Raw genomic sequence first — 20,565 nt, 5'->3', positions numbered from 1 at the left:
TACAGCCCAGGATCACATGCCTAGGGATGGTGAGGCTCACAGTGGTCTGAGCCCTCCAGAGTTAATCAGCCATCAAGACAGAGCCCCACTGGCAAATCTGATCCAGGCGAATCTTCCCAGGTGACTCTAGGTTGTGTCAAGTTGGTTTAGATTTATTTATTGTTTTGGTTTGTGTGTCTGTGTACGTGAGGCTGCATAAGTTTGCACACACCACATACATGCAAGTTCCAGTGGAGGTTAGAGGGTGTAAGCGGGGCTACAGTTGGTTGTAAGCTGCCTGATCCGGGTGCTGGGAACCTGGGCTTTCTGCAAGAGCAGGCAGCACTCTTAAGCAGACTCATCTCTCCCGCCCTGGCTGTACCCCATTGATCATAAAACCTAAGCACAATACATTAGTGACCTGCCTGCGGATTCCAGCCCTTGTCGTCTCAGGACCACCATGTGATGGCATCTTTCTGGTGGCGGTGATGGCGAGCATCTGCACCTCACCATGGCGAATATTTGCTTCCAAACTTTGTAGGTGTCTGGGTCCCACCTCCTCCCACCCCAGCTCACCTGTATGACGCACAGGCTCATGTCTCTTGAAGCTCCTAACCACACAGCTCAGTTCAGCCGTTGCCAGAGCACCCTGATCAGAAGGCTGGGACTTGAGATCTGGTGAGTCTGTCTGACCCCACGCCCACCAGCAACCACAGTCATGCCCCAGTTGTTCTCTTTCCTTAGAGAGAAGTTTCTACCCTCCACAGCAGCCTGAGCTTAGGAACCACCCCAAGGCAGCTCCTGCAGAGACAGCACCTCACCAGTTTCCCTTCCAGCCTCCACCCACTCACTTCTGCCCAGGATCTTCCTTCCCTCAATCTTTAGCCCTCCAGTGTGCGCACTGCACGCGCACTTGCTTTCCTCCTCTATACCAGGGCTCTTGTTCACTCAGGGAATGTTCCAGGCTCTGGGAAGCTAACCTTTATGCCTTCCCTCCCTGTCCTTAAGGCACACGTTGAGTTGATGAGATATTGATGGCTTCCTAGGAAAGCGGGGGTAGGGTGGGGGATATGGGGGGCAAGGTAGCCTCCTCTTGCTTGGTAGCCTGCAACCTCTGCCCTGTCTCCAATAAAGATTTGGGTGAGGGAGAAAAGGAGGGAGGGGAAGGAATGGTGTGGAGGACAGGTGCGGGTGTGTGTGTGTGTGTGTGTGTGAAGGAGGTCAAGGGAAGGGGAAGGAGAATATAGAGGAGGAAGAGTGGCACAGGGGAAGGGAAGAGGTGGAGAAGGAGGGGGAGGAGGAGGAGGGAGACAAGGAAAGTGAGGGAGAAAGATGGGGAGGCAAGACAAGAAAGGAAAGGGAGAGAGAGCAGCAGGATGGGAAGGAAGATGTTTGACATCAAAATTCCATCCTCCTCGGGTTCCTCCACCACCGTTTCCTGCCATGTTTGAAAGTGATTACTTCCTATGAACCCAAAACCTTCTCGAGTGTCCCTCTCTAGGTACCTGTGAGCTGGAATCTGTGTTCCCTGAGTACTCCTGTCTCTTCCTAGCTGGGCTTGGCCCCTGTTCCTCCATCTTGATGGGATTGAGAATCACAGTGGAAATAAATCTCTCAATGTATCTATGAGGATGCTTCCAGAAAGTTTTATCTGAGGAGGGAAGATACAACCTGATTGTGGCCTGCATCCTTCAGGATGTGGCCAGCACATCAGCATGGGCTGAGGTCCCAGATTGAATGTGAAGTAGATAGCGAGCCGAGCATCTCGTTCACCTTGCTCTGCACCCTGACTGCAGATGCACCCTGACTGGTTGCTTCACACTCCTTGCCTTCTGTACCATGATGTGTTCTCCCCTCGCACTGGGAGTCTAAATGATCTCTTCCTGCCTTCAATTGCTCTGCCATGTGTTTTGTCCTAGAACTGAAATGTAACTAATACACACATGCAGGCAGCTTACCATGACCTTGTGTCTCAAAGTCTACGTGTAACAGTGTTTCCCTTAGCAGAATGTTCTGTCTTGTAGAGAGCTGAGGTTTCTCTAGCTGGGGGCAGCGCTTCAAGAACAAACTGGGACCTTATGGGGCCCAGCTCTCTTTCTTCAAAGCATCAGGAGGCTTCCTGCACCAGAGGACGCAGGCAGGGGTTTCTGCAGGCCGGCACTGGAGCACGGGACATCAAATGGTCTTAATCACTTCAATGTAAACGAGCTGAAGTCATGTGGATTGAGTTTCTCTGAAAATACACAAGGGCTTAAAGAGCAGAGGCAGAGAACACTCAGTCCCCGAGGAATTTGTTTTCGCTTTCCTTTCTGTGTGTCTGTGAGTGTTGGTATTGTTGTTGAGACTGAAGCATGTCAGAAACGGTTCAAGATGCCTACAACATCCCTGGATGCTCAGCAGAGCCCAAGGAGGGTTCTGAGTTGGGCATGGTGGGAAAAGGTGAAGGATTGAGAATAAATACCATTGGCTACCCCTCCAGACCTGTTCCTGTGACCTCTTAGTCAGGCTGCTGTGTCCCTGACGCCCCATGAGGCTCCAGCATGATGGCTTAGGCCTTTGTGGGTATCCAAAGTGGATAACACTGGGCCACACTTCCCTGGGTCACACTGGTGTCTGGGAGTGACGTTTTCCCCTCTGGTGGCATCTCCTTGTCTTACATTCACCATGTCCTGTGGAAGGTGGGCCTTAGAGTCCATCTCCCTGGAGATTACTGAGGAGCAATTTGAGTGACAGATCCTCTGACCCCGGAGACATAGACTATGAGTATGAGCTCTGCCCAGGGCTGGGTGCACAGGAGCCTCCCGAGCCGCAGCCACTGTCTTGATTTCAGGATTCTCTGCCTCCAGCTGCAAGCCACTCCACGGTCACTTCCTGCTTTGCTATGAAACATGCATGCACGTATAGTGCTCTTTAACCTTGCCGGGCATTCCCCGATGGGACAGGGGAGGGTCCAGCCTCATATGATCTGTGAGTGAACAGAGGTCAGAAAGGCTGAGTCTGTCAAGGTCTCTCTCCAGTGGCAGAGCTCTGAGCTGCAAATCCTCTCTCTGGTCCCTGCTTTGAGGTGCCTCCTGGCAGAAAGCCACATCAACTCTTGCCATAAAGGCATGTATAGTGATCAGCCAGGGTCCCCAGAGGGACATTGCAATCAATCAGTCTCTCATCCCAAGATCAACACCTACGGGTCCTCTCTCTGAATAAAACTCCCAGAAAGCTTCTTGCAAGGTGGGAGAAGCGATGTGTGTGTGTGTGTGTGTGTGTGTGTGTGTGTGTGTGTGTGTGAAAGGAGGAAATGTGGGGGTCAGTTATGATTGCCACCTTGATGTGGTTTAGAGTCAGCATGGGAACAAATCTCTGGCCATGCCTGTTAGGGATTATCTAGATTCGGTTAATGGAGGTGGCAAGTCCCACACCGAATGTGGATGGTATCACACCATGGACTGGGACCCTGACTGCATTAAAAGCAAAACTTGAGCTAGCTGTAGCATTTGTCTTTCTGCTTCCTGACTAGATGCAATAGACCAGCTGCCCCTGATGTCGATGCCTCACAGCTGTGCTGGACTGTGCCCTCCAACTGTGAGCCAAAAACAACGGTTCCTTCCTCCCTGAAATTGCTTTTCTCAGGTATTTGGTCCCAGTAACAAGACAAGTAGCTGATATAGGGAATAATTAAACAGGGTAATGAATGAGGTTCCTGCCGTTGGGGACAGGGACCCCTCCTGACAGGTGCTTTGGTCCACTTCACAGGTCCTGCAGCTCCCTCAGTCCCCAAGGCTGCTCTCTCTGTTTTCTAAGCTCAGTGGGAGCTGTACATAAGCTCAAGTCTTGGGGCTCCAGTGAGTGTGGCCCTGCCCATCCCACCCAGGGCACACACTCCTTTCCACAGGCTGGGCCTGTGCTGGGCCATGCTCAGGTCAACAAAAGCATCTAAGAAATCAAGTCATCTCATGACCTCAGAGGCGTCTTCTATTCAAAGGCCTTCTGGAGACTTTGCCTGGGGCTCCCCGTGTTAGAACCTGGCTGAGTTTCTGCCTTGGGAAGGGTGCTGTCAGGTTGCAGGGGTTCCATGCAACCCTGGTATCTCATTGTGAAGGGGACCTGGGGGGAGAGGCTCCCTTGGTACCTTGGAAGTCATATGTCTTCCCAAGGGAAAGCCTTGGGAGGAAGGGTCATTCCAGGACAGGAAAAGGCTCTAGAGAGCCCTCATGAAAAGATGGAGAAAGTAACCCACAAGATGGGTCTGAATACTACCAGGTCATCTTTCGTCTCACATTGTTTTTAATCCTTTGAGTTACTGCCTCCTCGCTGGGTCTAAGGCTTACTCTAGAGTGAAACCATTCTTTTAGAATTCCAGCAGTGTGCAGAGCCTGTAAACTTATTAGCAGATGTTTAACAGGCTTGGTCAAAATAAGTGCTTACTTGAAAACTTTTTTTTTTTTTTTTGAGACCTTAAACTTCTGATCCTCTTGCTGCTACCTCTTGAGTGCTGGTATTGCAGGCTGGGGCCACCATAGCCAGTTAATGCAGTGCTGGGGATTGAACCTGTGACTTTGTGCTTTATCAACGAAGCTAACTCCAGCTCCTTAATCCAACCACTTGTGTGGGTGTACATAGATTGTGCATGTGTGTACTCATGCATGTGTATGTGATATGTGTGCATGTTGATGTATGCATGTGTACAAAGGCATGTGTGGGTGTGGTTGTATATGCATGGTGTGTAGTTTATGTGTCTGTACGTGTGTATGTGTATGTTTCATGTATGTGTGTGTGTGATGTATACATGTGTACAAAGGCATGTGTAGGTGTGGTTGTATATACATGTTTGGTGTGTGTGTACATATATTGTGCATGTGTGTACTCATGCATGTGTATGTGATATGTATGCATGTTGATTTATGCATGTGTACAAAGGCATGTGTAGGTGTGGTTGTATATACATGTTTGGGGGGTGTGTGTGTATGTGTGTGTGTGTGTGTGTTATGTGCATACAGAGGTTGATGGTTAGCACTTATGCCATCAGTTTCCACCTTATTCCTGGAGACAAGGTGCCTCTCTGAACCTGGAGCTCAGTAACTAGGCAAGACTGGCTGACCCCTGAGCTCCAGGGATCCTGTCTTCCTGTGTCCAGCACTAGAATCACAGACATTGCCACCATGTCCAGCTCTTTATGTAGTGCTGGGTTCCTTGTGCTGGCACAGCGGTCAGGCTAATGACTGGGCTACCTCCCCAGCCCCTCAACCTTGCTTTTTCTGTCTTGCATAGCTTGTAAAGAATATGTATGCTGGGCGGCTGGAGGGACAGTTCAGTGGCTAAGGATTCTTAATGCTCTTCTAAACGATCTAAGTTCTGCTCCTGGCATCCACATCAGGTGACTTACAGCTAGCTCACTGTAACTCCGACTTCAAGGGGATCTGACACCTCTGGCCTGAACAAGCACCTATACTGACGTCATAACCCTCCTCCTTCATGTAAACACACACATACACATAGTGCACATAATTAAAATAATATAGGTAAAGTTAAAAAAGAATATATATACTGGGGTGAGGATTATAGCTCAGCTGGTGTAGTTCTTACCTAGCAACTTGAATCCTTAGCATTACAAAAACAAGTCTTAAAAAAAGAATACAGATGCCTTGCATCCTATGTGGCCGGTGGAGAGAGGCTTACATCACTGAGTTTGAGCAGCTGCTGAATGCCAGGGAATATGTCTCTGACTCCACAAAGAATTATGACTCTGCTTGAGAAAAAAAAAGATGCTATAAAAAGGGAAATACAGCTGGGCGGTGGTGGCACACGCCTTTAATCCCAGCACTTGGGAGGCAGAGACAGGCGGATTTCTGAGTTCGAGGCCAGCCTGGTCTACAGAGTGAGTTCCAGGACAGCCAGGGCTATACAGAGAAACCCCATCTCGAACCCCCTCCCCCAAAAGGGAAATACAGACTCCTGGACGCAAGCAGAAAAATAGCCACAGGAAAATGACACACCACATCAGAAAGACAAGACATCTCCACAGGTGCTGCAAAGTCAGAAGGCCGTGGGGTACCACTTAAAATGGTAGGGCCATCTCAATGGCTCAACAGGCAAAGGCGCTGTGGCTAAGCCTGCTGACTTGAGTTCTAGCCTTGGAGACCACTCGATGGGAGGAGAGAACAAGTCCCTGAAAGCAGTCTTCTGACCTCCATGTTTGCACCATGGCACATCACAGTCAGACACACGCACCCACACAGGTGCATGCATGATAAAAAATAAAAATGTAACAGGAAGAAATATTAAGACGACAGAAGAAAAACTGCCAACAAAAGCTTCACTTGAAGAACCTGAGTGAAATAAAGTGTATTGCAGACAGATGAACAGACATCAAGTCCAAAGCCTGAAACTTAGAGACAGGAGCACTGAAGCTGCTGTCTCCTATTTTTTATACAGAAAATTATACCAAATACCCTCACGGAATTCTATGAAGATAGGGAAGAGTCACAGAATGATAATCAAATGAGTAGGCAGATAGGGATGCTGCAGTTAAAGGCCTTGTGGAATCTATAACTATGCAAAGATAAAAATCTATGACAGAAATGGCACAAGGGACAGGACAGGACAGATCGCTGGAGTCAGTGTTACTTAGGCAGTGGTAAAAGCCCTAATTTAAGGTAGATCTTGGGTCAGCAAGATGGTGCAGTGGGTAAAGGTGCTTGCTACCAAGCCTGACACACCAAGTTCCGTCCCTGGAATCCACATGGGCGAAGCAGAGATAAACCTCCCAATTAAACCACTAATTATCTAGTTATATAATTATGATATAAAATATTAAGATATAAGAAAAGATATTAGATATTCTAGTTGACCTCTGTCACTTACATGCCTTAGTGCTTCCTCCCAAACAAACAAACAAACAAACAAACATAATTTAAAAGATAGACCTTAGTAAATCACTAGTGCACATCGTAATGTCTAGGTTGAACCATCAGGGGAGTAGCTCAGGGCAGAGTCCTGCCTAGCAAGCGTGGGACCCTGGATGAGTGCCCAGCACTGGAAACAACAGGACAACCAATAGTCCAACTATGTTATTATATTAAATGTCCAATTAAAATATTGGACATTTATTGTGTCCAAGGCAAAGCTTATCAGAATGGATTGAAACCTCATAAGTCACTTAGAAGAGGGATATTTTAAATACAAGGACACAGCGGGCTGAAGACAGGGCTTAGCGGATAAGATCATATACTGCTCTTGAATAGGCCCTGAGTTGGGTTTCCAGAATCCACAATGAATGTCTCACAATCGCCTACAACTGCAGGTACAAGACACTCAATGTCCTCTTCTGGCTTCTTCAAAAAAAGAGGGTAAGGATACAGAAAGGTTGAAAGCAAAGCAAGAGGATGTAAAAAAGCACACAGGAGTTTACTAAAAGATAGCTATTGTGCTCATAGTAGTCCAGACAATTATATATATATATATATATATATATATATTCATGTACTAAATATAGAGTAGCAATATAATTAAAGCATAAAAATGTTAAGATATATTAGGTGTTCTAGTCAGCTTTAACTGCCAATTTGTCTAGAATCACCAAAGGAGAGTCCTAACAGAGGGACTGCCAGATCACACTGACTGGCCTGTGGTCACATCTTGGGAGGTGGTTGTCTTCATTGTGAATTGATGAGGAGGGCCCAGCTCACTGTGGGTGGCACCATTCCCTAGGCTGGCGATTCTCAGCTATATAAAAAAGCTGTTGGGGAGTTGGGGGGTATGGGGGACTTTTGGGATAGCATTGGAAATGTAAATGAGGAAAATAACAAATTAAAAAAAATGTTTTACTTTGCTGAGATATTAAAACTATTATTTACATAAAAAAAGAAAGCTGTCTAAGCATGAGCCTGAGAGTGAGTAGCAGGCAACATTATCCCTCAGTTTCTGTTGTTCTGGCTTGGCTGTGACTGAGTCCCTAGGTTGGAGGTGATGCTGTGTGGAGTAATGAACAGTTCTGCCTTCTTGTCCTAACTTCCCTCTGCTGGACCTTGACCTGGAAACAGAGCCAGGAAACTCTTTCCTTCCCAGGTTGCTTTTGGATAGAGTCACAGCAACCGAGTGAAAATAGAGTATTAGGCTGTAATGCTAAATTGATGTACCTAACTAATAACGAATTAATTTATATACCTAGTTAACAACTTCAAGAAATATAAAGCAAAGCTGACAAAGGTGATAATAGCTGGAGATTTTAATACTTCTCCCAGAAACACGGAATAAGCAGATCAAAAGACTCCCCACTCCAAACAGAGCCACCAAACGCAAACAGTAAAGCTGCAGACATTAGAAAAACACAGCCATGTTGATCTAATGGTATACAGAAAACCACTTAACAAAAACCAGAACAAGCATGGTGGCGCATGCCTTTAATTCCAGCACTCGGGAGGCAGAGACAGGAGGATCTCTGTGAGTTCAAGGTCAGCCGAGTCTGCAAATCAAATTCCAGGCCAGCCAGGGCTGGAAAAACTCTGGATCAAAAAATCAAAGCCAAATCAAACCAAAATAAAACAAACAAACAAACAAACAAAAACAAAGACAACCAACTAACAAACAAAAACCGGAAGAGACTTATCAAATGACTTGGGGACTTACTAAAATAGGTCACATCAGGTTTATACAGCATGAGACTGGAGAGGTGGCTCAGCCATTCAGAGCACTGGCTGCTCTTCCAGAAGACCCAATTTCAATTCCCAGCACTTACAAGTTCCTAGGGAGCTAAAGGCCTCTTCTGGCTTTTATGGGTACTATGCATCCATACCGTGCATAGACATACATGCAGGTATACATGCATCTTTTAAAAAATAAATTATATAATGCCACTTCTGATTACTAGGAATGAAGCTAGAGTTCTGATAATACATAACTAAAAGATTGGCAAATATTTGGGAACTAAAGCAACATATTTCTAAATGACACATGGATCAAAAAAGGCATTAGATATTCATGTGATTGCAATGAAAGTGAAACCCTGAGAATCTGAGATGCAGCTTAAGCAAAAGAACATTGCGACCCTTATGTGTATTTTTTCGGTATATAAAGGAAACCAACAATTTAAATATGAGTCTAGGAAAAGACAAATTAACTCCCCAAAGGACAGAAGGGAACAACTGACAACACGTAAAAACCAGTGAAAGAGAAGACAGAGATTCAGCAGGGCTCAATAAAAACCCCAAATCCAGGAGCTGGAGGGATGGCTCAGCAGTTAAGAGCATCGGCTGCTCTTCTAAGAATCTGGGTTCAATTCCCAGTAACCATGTGACAGCTCACCAGAGTCTTTAACTCCAGCACCAGGGGATCTGGCATCCTCACTTAGACATACATGCAGGCAAACCATCAATGCACACAAAATAAAAAGAAATAAATCTTTATAAACAAAACTCCAAACCCCAAATCTATCCTTATAAAACTTTAGTGAGATTGTCACACCTATAGCAAGACACATTGTGACGAAGGGAGACAGACAGCATAAGTTACCACCAAGAAGCATGAAAATGAGGGGAACATGCTATAGAACTTGAAGACCCAGAAAATATAAACAGGAGGCCAGCGATTGATACTTTGTTAGTAAAAGTTGAAGGAAATGAAGGAATCCCTAGAGAAACACATTATCAATGCTAACACAAGCAACTGGGAATCTGCATGGCCCATTTCCCTTTAGGAAGCTGAAAATCTGTTCACAGCAGTGTGTAGAGAGTGAGAGACTTTGGAGCACTCAGTTCTCCGTGAGATGTTTTCACCTCCTTCCTCCCATCGAGCCTGAGGCTGTCTATGTGGAAGAGGAGATGGAAACATTGTAAGAGGCAGAGCTAATGGATGACTCTAAGGAAACCGTGCTCAAAGCACAAGATTTCCAGTTGCCTGTGTTAGTATTGTTAATGTGTTTCTCAACGGGTGGTGGCACATGCCTTTAATCCAAGCACTCAGGAGGCAGGGAGGCAGGGAGGCAGGGAGGCAGGGAGGCAGGGAGGCAGGGAGGCAGGGAGGCAGGGAGGCAGGGAGGCAGNGAGGCAGGGAGGCAGGGAGGCAGGGAGGCAGGGAGGCAGGGAGGCAGGGAGGCAGGGGGGCAGGGAGGCAGGGAGGCAGGGAGGCAGGGAGGCAGGGAGGCAGGGAGGCAGGGAGGCAGGGAGGCAGGGAGGCAGGGAGGCAGGGAGGCAGAGAGGCAGAGAGGCAGAGGCAGGCTGATCTGTGAGTTTGAGGCCAGCTGGTATTCCAGGCTTACACAGAGAAATCCTGTCTTGAAACACCAATAAGCAAACAAACAACAAACAAATGGATGGATGGATAGATAGATATAGATAGATAGATAGATATAGATAGATTGATAGATAATGTATTTCTCTAGTGTTAGCTCAAAAGTACAAGTTTGAATTTAAACTACAAAAGAAGAAAAGGATAAAAAGAAAAAGAGAAGGAAAGACAAGAGCCCAAACAAAAACTCCTAAGTTAAAAAACTCAACCCACCAATAAAACATACTAACAAAACATAGAAAATCTGTGACTCAATTCTTACAAGAAAGACGCCTGATAAAGCCGAATACTTACTTGTTGATAACATTAAAAACAAAAGAAAAAAATGGAGCCAGGGAACTAGAGATATGGCCCAGTTGGTAGAGTGCTTGCCTAGCACACACGAGTCCTAGGTTTGATTTCCAGTACCAGTTGCAAACATGATGGGACACACCTGCAGTCCTAGGACTCAGGAAGTGGAGGCAGGGGACCAGGCCATGCTTGTATATAACAAATTTAAGGCCAGCCAATGAGGATATGTGAGACCCTGTCTAGAAAGGGAAAGAAAGAAGCCAAACAAACAAACAAACACACTAACAAACAAAACGTCATCAAACTGGAAATAGAAGAATACTTCTTTAGTCTGGTGGCATCTACAACCAACAAACGAGTAAACCACAGATACCTTCCTATTTCATCATTCTGTACTCAGACTTGCTCCATGAAAGCAAACTAAGAGTTCTCTGTGCCACTGTGTCTAATCAGCCTTGACCCAACAGCTCTAGGCTCTGCTACAAGGCAGAAAATAAACAGAGGTGTGGAGGTAGGAAAGAAGAAACAAAGAGTGACCATGTGGGATGACCTAGAGAGCCACAGGCAAGGCCAGGATGAGACGGCTCAGTGCATGAAGATGCTTGCTGCACAGGCCTGGCGATTCAAGTTGAATGCCTAGAACCCACATCAAAGTGGAAGGAAAGAGCTGACACCTGTCCCCAAAGTTGTCTTTTGACTTCTGCACATGGTTGTAGCACGTCTCCAATAACACACACTTTAATAACAACAACAATAATAATAATTTATAAAAAGGATATACCAAGCTGACCAAGTTACTAGAAATGATAAATGATTAAGTACAGTTGTGAGAGACAATGTATACACACATCAATCGCAGTCTTCTGTAGCAGCGTGACTAGAAAATAAAACCATCTCATTTCTAGCAGCAAAAGGTACACATATGTAGAAATTAGTGTAATTAAAGATGACCAAGACTTTTACATTGAAAACTATGAGGAAAAAAATCTAAAAATAAATAAAGGGATGGGGCATTTGTTATTATTATAATTTCATTTACTCTCAAATTTACCTATATGTTTAGTATTACTACAATCAAAATACTGGCAAGTGCCATTGGGGGAAAATTGGCAGAAGGAAGGACACAGGGCTTAAAATAGATGGAACAATCTCACCCAGAATGAACAAATACAGAGAATTCACATGTCTGAGTTCAAAATTGATTTTTTGCGATAGTCTTACACACTTAGGCTAGTCTCAAACTTGCTGTGTAGCCGAGGATGCCCTTGAGTTCATGATCTTCCTGCCTCTGCACCACAAATGCTGGGGTTATAGTGTGCATCACCACTCCTGGTTTCTGTGGTGCTAGGGACTGAACGTAGCCAGGGCTTTGTGTATGGTAGGCAAGCGCTGTATTAACCGAGTTACATTCCCAGTCCCAGACCGAAGCTGCTTTTTTTACTGAAACAAGTTTAGATAAAGAGATAAACGGAACACACAGAAGGACATAAGATCTGCCTGGAGACTTCATTAAAGACAATGTCAGGATGCCCACCAACTTTATGAACTGGTGGGAATGACTATAATTAAAATGATAATACCATGTGTTAGTGTGGCCATGGGATGACTGGGACTCTCTTATTTTACTAGAGAGTTTAAACAGTAAACCACTCTGAGGAAAAAATTCTTGGCATATCCTTGTAATGTCAATTATAAACCTATCCTTTATCTCTGCAACCTAAACCACCTGTGCACACCCAGCAAAAGGATGATGAATGTTCATCAGAAGACACGCCCAGCCGCAGAAGGACGAGAACAGTGGCCCCACACGAGCAGCCCAAATTCAAACCAGCTCTAGTATCCATCAGTAGCAGAATAAGTCAAGAGTGACATAGTGATATGACAGAATTTCACAAGCAACGAAAAGGCCTGAAGTGAAACGCTCAGGACGATGTGATAACCTGCACAGACACTGTGGAATTTAAAAAGCCAGGCAGAAGCGAGTACCTGCAAAATGATCTCATCACTACATACACAGGCACACACATACATGAATACACATGTGCACACACACAGACACACACATACACAGGCACATACATACATGAATACACATGTACACACACATACACACACAGGCACACACATACATGAATACACATGTGCACACACACACACACAAACACACACAGGCACACACATACATGAATACACATGTGCACACACACACATACACACAGGCACACACACATATATGAATGCATGCATGCATGCATGCACACACATGCACACATACACATACATGCACACACATATATGAACATATGCACATGCAAACACACATACGAAACCTGGCTTAATGAATCTATGGTGACAAGACTCAGAATCATGGCTGTCTGGAGGGGCACTGACTGGGTAGGGGCACAAAAAAATCCTTTCAGGTGCTTGTGTGGTATGGGAGCTGATTGCATGCAGATGGATAACAACTTCACTGTACACCCAAATTGATCACAACACTATGTAAGCTAGACCTAAACAGAAAGATAAATAAGACAAAGAAGGAAGAGAGAGTGATGGTGTAGGGAGTGAGAAGAGGGGGAGGGGGAAGAACAGGAACATAGAGGAGGGAAAATAGGATGAGGAAGAGGAAGGAGAAGGAAGAGATGGAAGAGAATGGAGAGGAGGAGGAAGAGGGTGGGGAGAAAAGGAGGGGCATGAAGAGGAAGCAAGAGGTAGCAGTGGATGGGAAGGAAGGATAAAAGGAGGGAGAGGGGAGGAGGAGGGCTGTCTGGATTGAGAGCCAGACACAGTAGGGGTGCAGGAGAGGGGGGTCACAGGAGGATGGGGGGTCTACAGGAAGGTCTAGAGAACCGAGCAGTGAATGGTGTCATTTGGAGAGAGTGCTGAGCAGACGAAGGGGAGGGGAGTAGGAAGGGTCAGAGGGCAGGCAGGGTTTAGATTGGAAGGTGAAGGGCACCTTCCGCATTCACTGGGAAGGCTCTGAGAGCATCTAAAAGTGCTAAGCGCTCTCTCTCCTTCTTTCAGCCAAACCTGCAGTGAGAAAAATTGGATGAACTGAGCCCATGTGTGAGGAACGTGCCCGGGGGCGAAGGAAATGTCCTAACGCTGACTGCTGGGGATGGCCGGGCAACTTAGTAAATTTACTAAAACCATCACTGACGTGCACACTTCACCCCGCTGTCTCTGTACCTTGTGAGCAACCTCACACCCACCTGCAGATACCCTGTCGCCCTCCGAGGATGAGGACAGAGGTACTGTCTCACAGTCCAGACACCAAGATTTTGAGGTGCCTCATCAGTGGCTCCCAGTGCCTGCTTCCTCTGTCATATAACCTGGAAAAGGGGCTTTGCACCCCACACCCATTTCACAGATGGGACAATGGATGTTCCAGTCTCTGTGGACTGATGTCTATATGCAGGTGAGGTCAGGCACAAGATAAGGTGAGAGCCTGGGATCGGGCAGTGGAAAAGGTAGGTGGGCGGAGATTTTTGGAGACAGGACAGAGAGGACAGAGAGAGAAGGAAGGAAGATGGAGGAAGAGAAAGACGATCCAGATTCCACCTGGCTTTAAATAGCCACAGGTAGCTATGAATATCTTATAAGGGATGGCTAATTACAGGACAGTTTGTCTTATCTAGGTGGGCAGTTTACATCAATATCAATTGGCTCTGAATAAATTGTGTGGACATTTTGTGGGGTGAGAATTTACTGATATAAATCTGACATATAAATTACAAGCCTCTAGAGTTTTGATTTTACTGGGTTACTGGAATTTGGGACTGCTGACCACAGGAGGTGGATGGCTGGGAATGTGAGCACAGTTCACAGCAAAGAAAGCCAGAGATGGGCAGTCACTGGCTTGGGGCTAGCTATGGAGGTAGCAGTGTCACCAGAGTCCCAGAGTAGCCGGCAATAGTGCAGAATGGTACAAATTTTTTTTAATATTTCCTGCAACAGGTCTCATGTATATCGCCTATGGGATTTTGACCTTGTGGGTGGAGAGCTGATTCCTAGGAATCAGGAAGCCTGGGAGAACCAGTCTGGCCAGCTGGCCAGCTGGCCAGCCAGGGGTAGGAAAGGGCACTGGTATGACACAGCCCTGGGCTAGGGGGCCCCCAGATCTGTCACTCACCACTTCTTGCCACTGATATCATGCTGCTGTACTGTGTAGCCAAAGAAGGCAGCACTGGGACCAGCAATGACCCGGGGATTTCTGGTATCCATATTGAAGGTGTCCGTGAATCCTGCATGGGCGCAGAAAAGAGAAACGGGTGAGTCTGCAGGGTACAGGCACTGCCTAGGGGTGTGTCTGGGCCCCCTAGCTGCTCATCTGCCTTAGAGAGGCCTGGCTGTGAAGTAGGTGGGTGCCCTAGTCTTTGAGGAGCCCTCGTGTGAGGTGATTGACAAGTCTCTGGGAGACTCCACGGTATGATAGGAGAGGTAGGAGATGAAGACCCTACCTTGAGAAGATACAGTTTGAACAGTGGACCACATGGCTGGTGCCTCAGGGCCCGAGCCAAGGTCTTGCTTACACATAGTGGCTGACTGAATAGCTAGAGAGCAGGATGCTGGCGACACCCACTACTTTTACGATGAGCCCTAGATTCCACACCAGCCCTATGATTCCACATCAGCACCTCTGTGAGCCTAATCTGTGGGGACTTGCTCTCGGACAAGCTGGGGACAGGACCAAAGAGCTTGGGAAGCTGAGGCAGGGTCACCCTCTTTAAGGGACAGACCTGGAGGACTGAGGAGCAAGAAGGCTCTGCCCACAGAGAGGGTCTCCCTCTCTACCTCAAGTCTCACCCTAGGGTCAGAGCACAGTGCCCTTCATGGGGTTCCATCTAGAATGGTCTGCCTTCTGCCCCCACCACCCTCACACAGACTTCTTGGGGGAGAGAGGAGTGAGGCTTGGCCACAGGAAAGAGACATTTAAGTTCCAGAATCCAGTTACTGCATGCGTCTGCCCAAACCAAACTAACCAGAGGGTGGATTTCCTAAAAAAAAAACGATGTCGAGCCTGTCCCTCTGACCTTGGCTCTCATCAACCTCTGGTTGTTCTGAAATCCATGGTTCCTTCCCTGGTGGTGATGTTGGGGGCGGGTGTAACCCCTCTCATGGGTTACTGACCTCAGATTCAAACAAAACAAAACAAAAAATTTGTTTTTGATGGGACTCAGTAGGCTGGCTGCCGAGATGCCGGGGGAGGCTGGCTGAGCAGTGTGTCACTCTTGTGCCCCAAGTCTGGTGACAGAGGGAGAATCCACCACTTCCGGATGGCCCTCATTCTGTGGCTGATGGCAGCCTTGTTCTCTTTTTCAGATTCTTACCTTGGCTTTAGAAAATGACCTGTTGGTCCCAAGGGATCAGAACCCCAGACTCAAGCTTGAATGTTAGTGGGAGACCAGGTCTCCAGCCCACTTGGTGGAGACGAGGGTGGAGCCACTGCCTCCTACCAGGTCTCCAGGGCTGAGGGATATGGCCCAGTGTGACCCTGTCTACTGTCAATCCAGTGCTCTGTGATAGCTTAAGGAATGTGTGCTGAGTGTCCCCACTCTGCTAGACATTCTTACCATCTCGCCTCACTCTCCCAAATAGCTTCCCAGGGATCCTAGGAGAGGGCGCCCATGATCTCTGGTGAGAGCCGAGGGATTGGTTTGGTTGGCAAAGTGCTTGCTGCACAAGGCTCAGCAGTAGAGGCTGACGTCCACAGTGAGGACAAGGAGCAGTTGCTGCTGCTCCTGTCAGATCTAGGACACTTCTGTAGCGCGTGAGTATTCTTGGAAATCATTTTGTGAGCTGTTCTTACTAGGCTCAAGACCCTTTGTTGTAAGTGAGCAGAGTGAAGTACAGCGAGATTGGGGTTTCCCCAAAGTTGCCAGCCTTTAGGGCCCCTCTTAATTCTCTGTATGTATGTATATATGCATGTATGCATGTATGTACATATATGTGTCAACGCATAATGTACATATGTGCCAGTGCATGTAGAGGCCATATGTTGTTTCACAGTTGCCTTCTACCTTTGGTTTGAGACAGAGTCTCTCATTGACCTGAAATTTTACCACATAGGCTGCGGTAGCTGGCCAGTGAGTTGTATGCATCCGCCCGTCTCTCCCATCTTGCTGTCACTAGGATTACAAACACACACCACTTGTCACACCTGGCTTTTTACACGGAGTCTGGGGATTCGAACCTAGGTCCTCGTGCTTGTGAGGCGAATGCTTTACCCACAGAGCCAATCCACCTGCTTATTCTCTACCTCTTCTTTGGCGTGACTTTTTCTACAAATCTTCACTTCTGAAAAATGTCTGTTTGGGATCTATCTATTCTGGGGAGTAGGAATGTTCGGCTGGCTGAGATACAGGGTTCTCAGAGTCCTCAGCCAGGCTGAGTGGGCCAACAGGCTTGTTTGTAAATCAGTGGAGTCTGAAGAGACACCAAGAGAAGCGTGGATAGGGTGGGGCGATCTGAGTCCTAATCTCAGCTTTGTTATAATTTGTCCATGTGTCTCTCCAGTGAGAATATTTCTGCTTCTCTGTGCATCCGGTACTGTCACATAAGAGGGTTCAGCCCCACATCGTAAGTATACCTACATGTATATCAGTGGTTCTCTGGGGGCAGACACATAGCTGACTTCCAGTTGTCAGCGCATGAGCATCTGCCTTGAATCTCTGCAAACAATTGAGAATTGGAAACCGGGCAGCTGGGAAGAATGCAAGCTCATCTGAGTATTGGCTAAACACATCTGGGAAGGGAAGTCTCCAGGCAAAAAATGATAATATTTTGCATTCCCAAGCCAAGGGGAAGAATTAAGGAAAACCATCAGCTCATACTCGGCACTATCCAGGCTTGGCTCTCCTCCACGTGTTTGCACCATGGAGGCTTGGCCACAGGCTGGAGCTTCTGGACACAGCAGACATCAGAAAGATGGAGCCTTGGTGGATGACCAGGGAGGGCTGTCATCTTTCCATATAAACCCTAGCCTCATCCCCAGAGCTGGATGGTGCTACTAAACCCTCAGTGAGTTCCAGAGCAAGAGAGCAGGCATCTCTGTGATGGTTCACACTAGTCACCAACCCGATGAGATCTAGAACCACCTAGGAGACAGATCTCTGGATGTAAGGGATTGTCTAAGTTACCGTAATTGAGGTAGGAAGGTGCACTCTAAATGTGGGTGGCACCATTTCCTGGTTGGCATTCTGAAAAGGAGAGAGGGAGATGAGTACCAGGATTCATGGCACTCTGCCTCCTGACTGTGGGTGGGTACAGTGTGACCAGCTTCTCCTGCCGCCATGACGCACTGAACCCTCACACTGTGAGAATAAACTAGCTCTGGCACCAGTCACCCATTCCAGTCCCGATGGAGTTGCTCTTCTTGAGTATTTTGTGGAAGTAACAAGTCACCATCACACAGTCTCCACCAGGACTCTCAACGTCCCACAGCTGCCCACTATGACCTCTCAGGACTGTGTAGTGCTGGAGTGGCTAAGGAGTCACTCCCCTGGCACCTTTAGGGGTGTGAGCACCTAGAGAGGGTAGGAAGTAATGCTGACTGGAGAGCAAGTGCCAAGATCACAGGCCCAGGAGTGGACTACTGACTGAAACAGCTCCTTACAGGACTGAGAGAAGGGTCCACGAGTATGGAATAAACAGCTCTTAGGAGCTAAGACTGCTGTAGGAAGAGTGAGGCTGGGTGTAAGGAGGCCTGGTCCCTTCCCTGCTTTTACTCTTACTGTCTGTGTGGTCTTGAACAAGATATTAGGTCTCTCTGGGCACCATCAGGCTTGCCATTTCCAGTCCTGATGATGCCCTGAGTCTATGTGCTTCTCTGTCCTCATTTCCTTACCATCTCATCAGAGATGAGGAGCTTGCAGAGCAGCCCTGGGAGCACTCCTGTGGGGGAGCACCCCTGTGGGGGAGCACCCCATGGGGGAGCACCCTTGTGGGGGAGTATCGCTGTGGGGGAGCACTCCATGAGCAGATGGGTGGCTTTCCTCAGGAGTCTCCAGGGGTGTTACTTCCTTCTCTGCTAGCACTTGAGTCCGATACAAGTGTCCCTCAGCTTTAGGGCTCCTGTGAAGGTCAACTGTACCCCCACCTCTCTAAGTGATTTAGCACCTAGCCTGGCCTATTTGCTGTTAGAGTTAGGGTTGTGGTGGAGACAGGTAGGGAGGGTGTTGGCTTGGTGACAGCAGGTCCTTTCTTACCACAGGCCTTCTGTTCTATAGAGTAAACTTGCCTGCATGAGGGTCTTCCCAGGAGAGACTGGAGTTCCTGATTATTCTTGCAAAGCCCACCTCACACTCTCTACTTCAATCAATGCAACAGTGTCACACTTCTTTAGCCCTTAGGGACATCCTGCCTCTGGCTAACTGTGCCTTCTCCTTTGAAGGCAACAGCATGGGGTCCATCTAACTTTATATTCCTCCAGCCATTGGTATCAGTGGCCAGCCCCTGCACCCTTTCTCTTTCTTTTTCTCTTTGTGTCTTCCCCTTTCTTCTGTTCGACCACCCTACCCTCCTCTTCCTCTTCCTCTTCCTTCTCCTCCCTCCTCCTTCTCCTATTCTTCCTTACTCTCCTGCTGAGAAGCAGGGCAGAGCTGTTTCTTTGGTTAGGATTTGTATAGATTTCCTTCCCTCGGGCAGGTGCAGAATTCCATGCTTTATAGAAAGTGGGCTTTGTGTGTGTGTGTGTATGTGTGTGTGTGTAAGAAGATGAGGGCATGCTACACAGAGGAAGAAATGACTTCTTCCAGTTAAGTTGGGGGGGGGAAGGGGGGGCTTATGGGAGAAGGGTGTCTGGGTGGGTGTTGGGGGTGGCCAGAGAAGGGAGGAAGGGGACTTAAGCTGAGGGGGAGACTTCCTTGGAAAGGCGTTGCCTCTTGCACCTTGTATGAGCAACACCCCTGGCTCTAAAGGAATCCATAGGGACATTATCTCATTCGGGAAGCAGCAGGTCCCCAGGCCACACCCTTGCTGCCTCTGGTAGTCAGCATACTTCTGCCCCGAGCAGGCCAGCAGGAAGAAGCAAAGCCCGGTCCCTGGAAAGCTGAGGTCACAGTGCCACATCCCCTGGCTCTATATGGACCTGTCTCTATATGAGTTCTCCACACATGGAAAAAGACACAGCAGGTGTCTGAACACTCCCTCTCACAAATAATGAGAGGACTGGACATCCTCACTCCAGCGTGCATAGGGCCTGCTTTGAGAGTCTGGAAGACTCTGAGGGCCTGACAGGAGCTGGAAGGAGTGGAGAGTGAGCACATTGGGGGCCTCACGTGGCCCATTCACCTCGTGTTCCTTCAGGAAGTTTCCTTTCCCTGCCCCACCCCTTGAGTCCTTTACCACAGAGGCCTCTCATCGTGAGCCAGGCCTCTTTCTCCTTCAGTTTTCCATCTTAGCAAATACTTACTTCAGTCTGCCCCTTCTCTGAAGGCCACAGTCTGTGCTAGAGGGACTACTTGTTATAGCTAATTTGATCTGCCTCAGCTCTCCAAAGCTCTTACAGATCTACATGAGGAAGACTTTTCTGGATGGGAAGCAGCCAGCCAGGGTCTGGGCAGCCTGTGTGGAATTGAGTTGTGTTACCTGGCAATGGGGAGCAGGTATTTTCAGGACAGATAGCACACCACTGAAATAGAGACCGGGACTGGGCGGGACAGGAGAAGTGGGGGAATGGCAGGAGAAGAACCCAGAGAGGTGGGAGAGAGATGAGAGAGCATCCGGAAGAGCCACGATGACTCCATGCATTTGGGCTAAGTCAGAAGTCTGCCAGTGTGCTAGTTAACCAGATGTCAAACTCAGAAAACAGGCCAGGAAATTGAAAGCATGCTGTAGTTGGCTGGAATTAACATGGTTTTCCTCTCCACCCCAGAACTGTCAGATGTCTATGGAGGATGCATGCATGACCCCTTCAAGAGTAAGGGCCACAGATGGATGAAGGCCAGTGCATCCTTCTCTCTCTCTCTCTCTCTCTCTCTCTCTCTCTCTCTCTCTCTCCTTTCCTTCCCTTTTTTCTTC

At 47.6% G+C, this 20,565-nt stretch overlaps 1 protein-coding gene across 1 annotated transcript in view; it reads right to left on the bottom strand.

Moving 5' to 3' along the window:
• The window catches only part of Itga11 (integrin subunit alpha 11), a 106,680-nt gene that overhangs the window by 72,395 nt on the left and 13,720 nt on the right, over positions 1 to 20,565 (bottom strand). Inside the window, exon 2 of the mRNA XM_021172144.2 lies at positions 14,678 to 14,789. Within this exon, the coding sequence (XP_021027803.1) occupies positions 14,678 to 14,789 (112 nt within the window). The remainder of the gene's footprint in view (positions 1 to 14,677; positions 14,790 to 20,565) is intronic.

The sequence above is a fragment of the Mus caroli genome, chromosome 9, assembly GCF_900094665.2.
Source record: "Mus caroli chromosome 9, CAROLI_EIJ_v1.1, whole genome shotgun sequence".
In the NCBI taxonomy this organism is placed as follows: Eukaryota; Metazoa; Chordata; class Mammalia; order Rodentia; family Muridae; genus Mus; species Mus caroli.
Note: the sequence above shows the minus strand (reverse complement) of the source record. Positions and strands in the feature narration are given on the sequence as shown.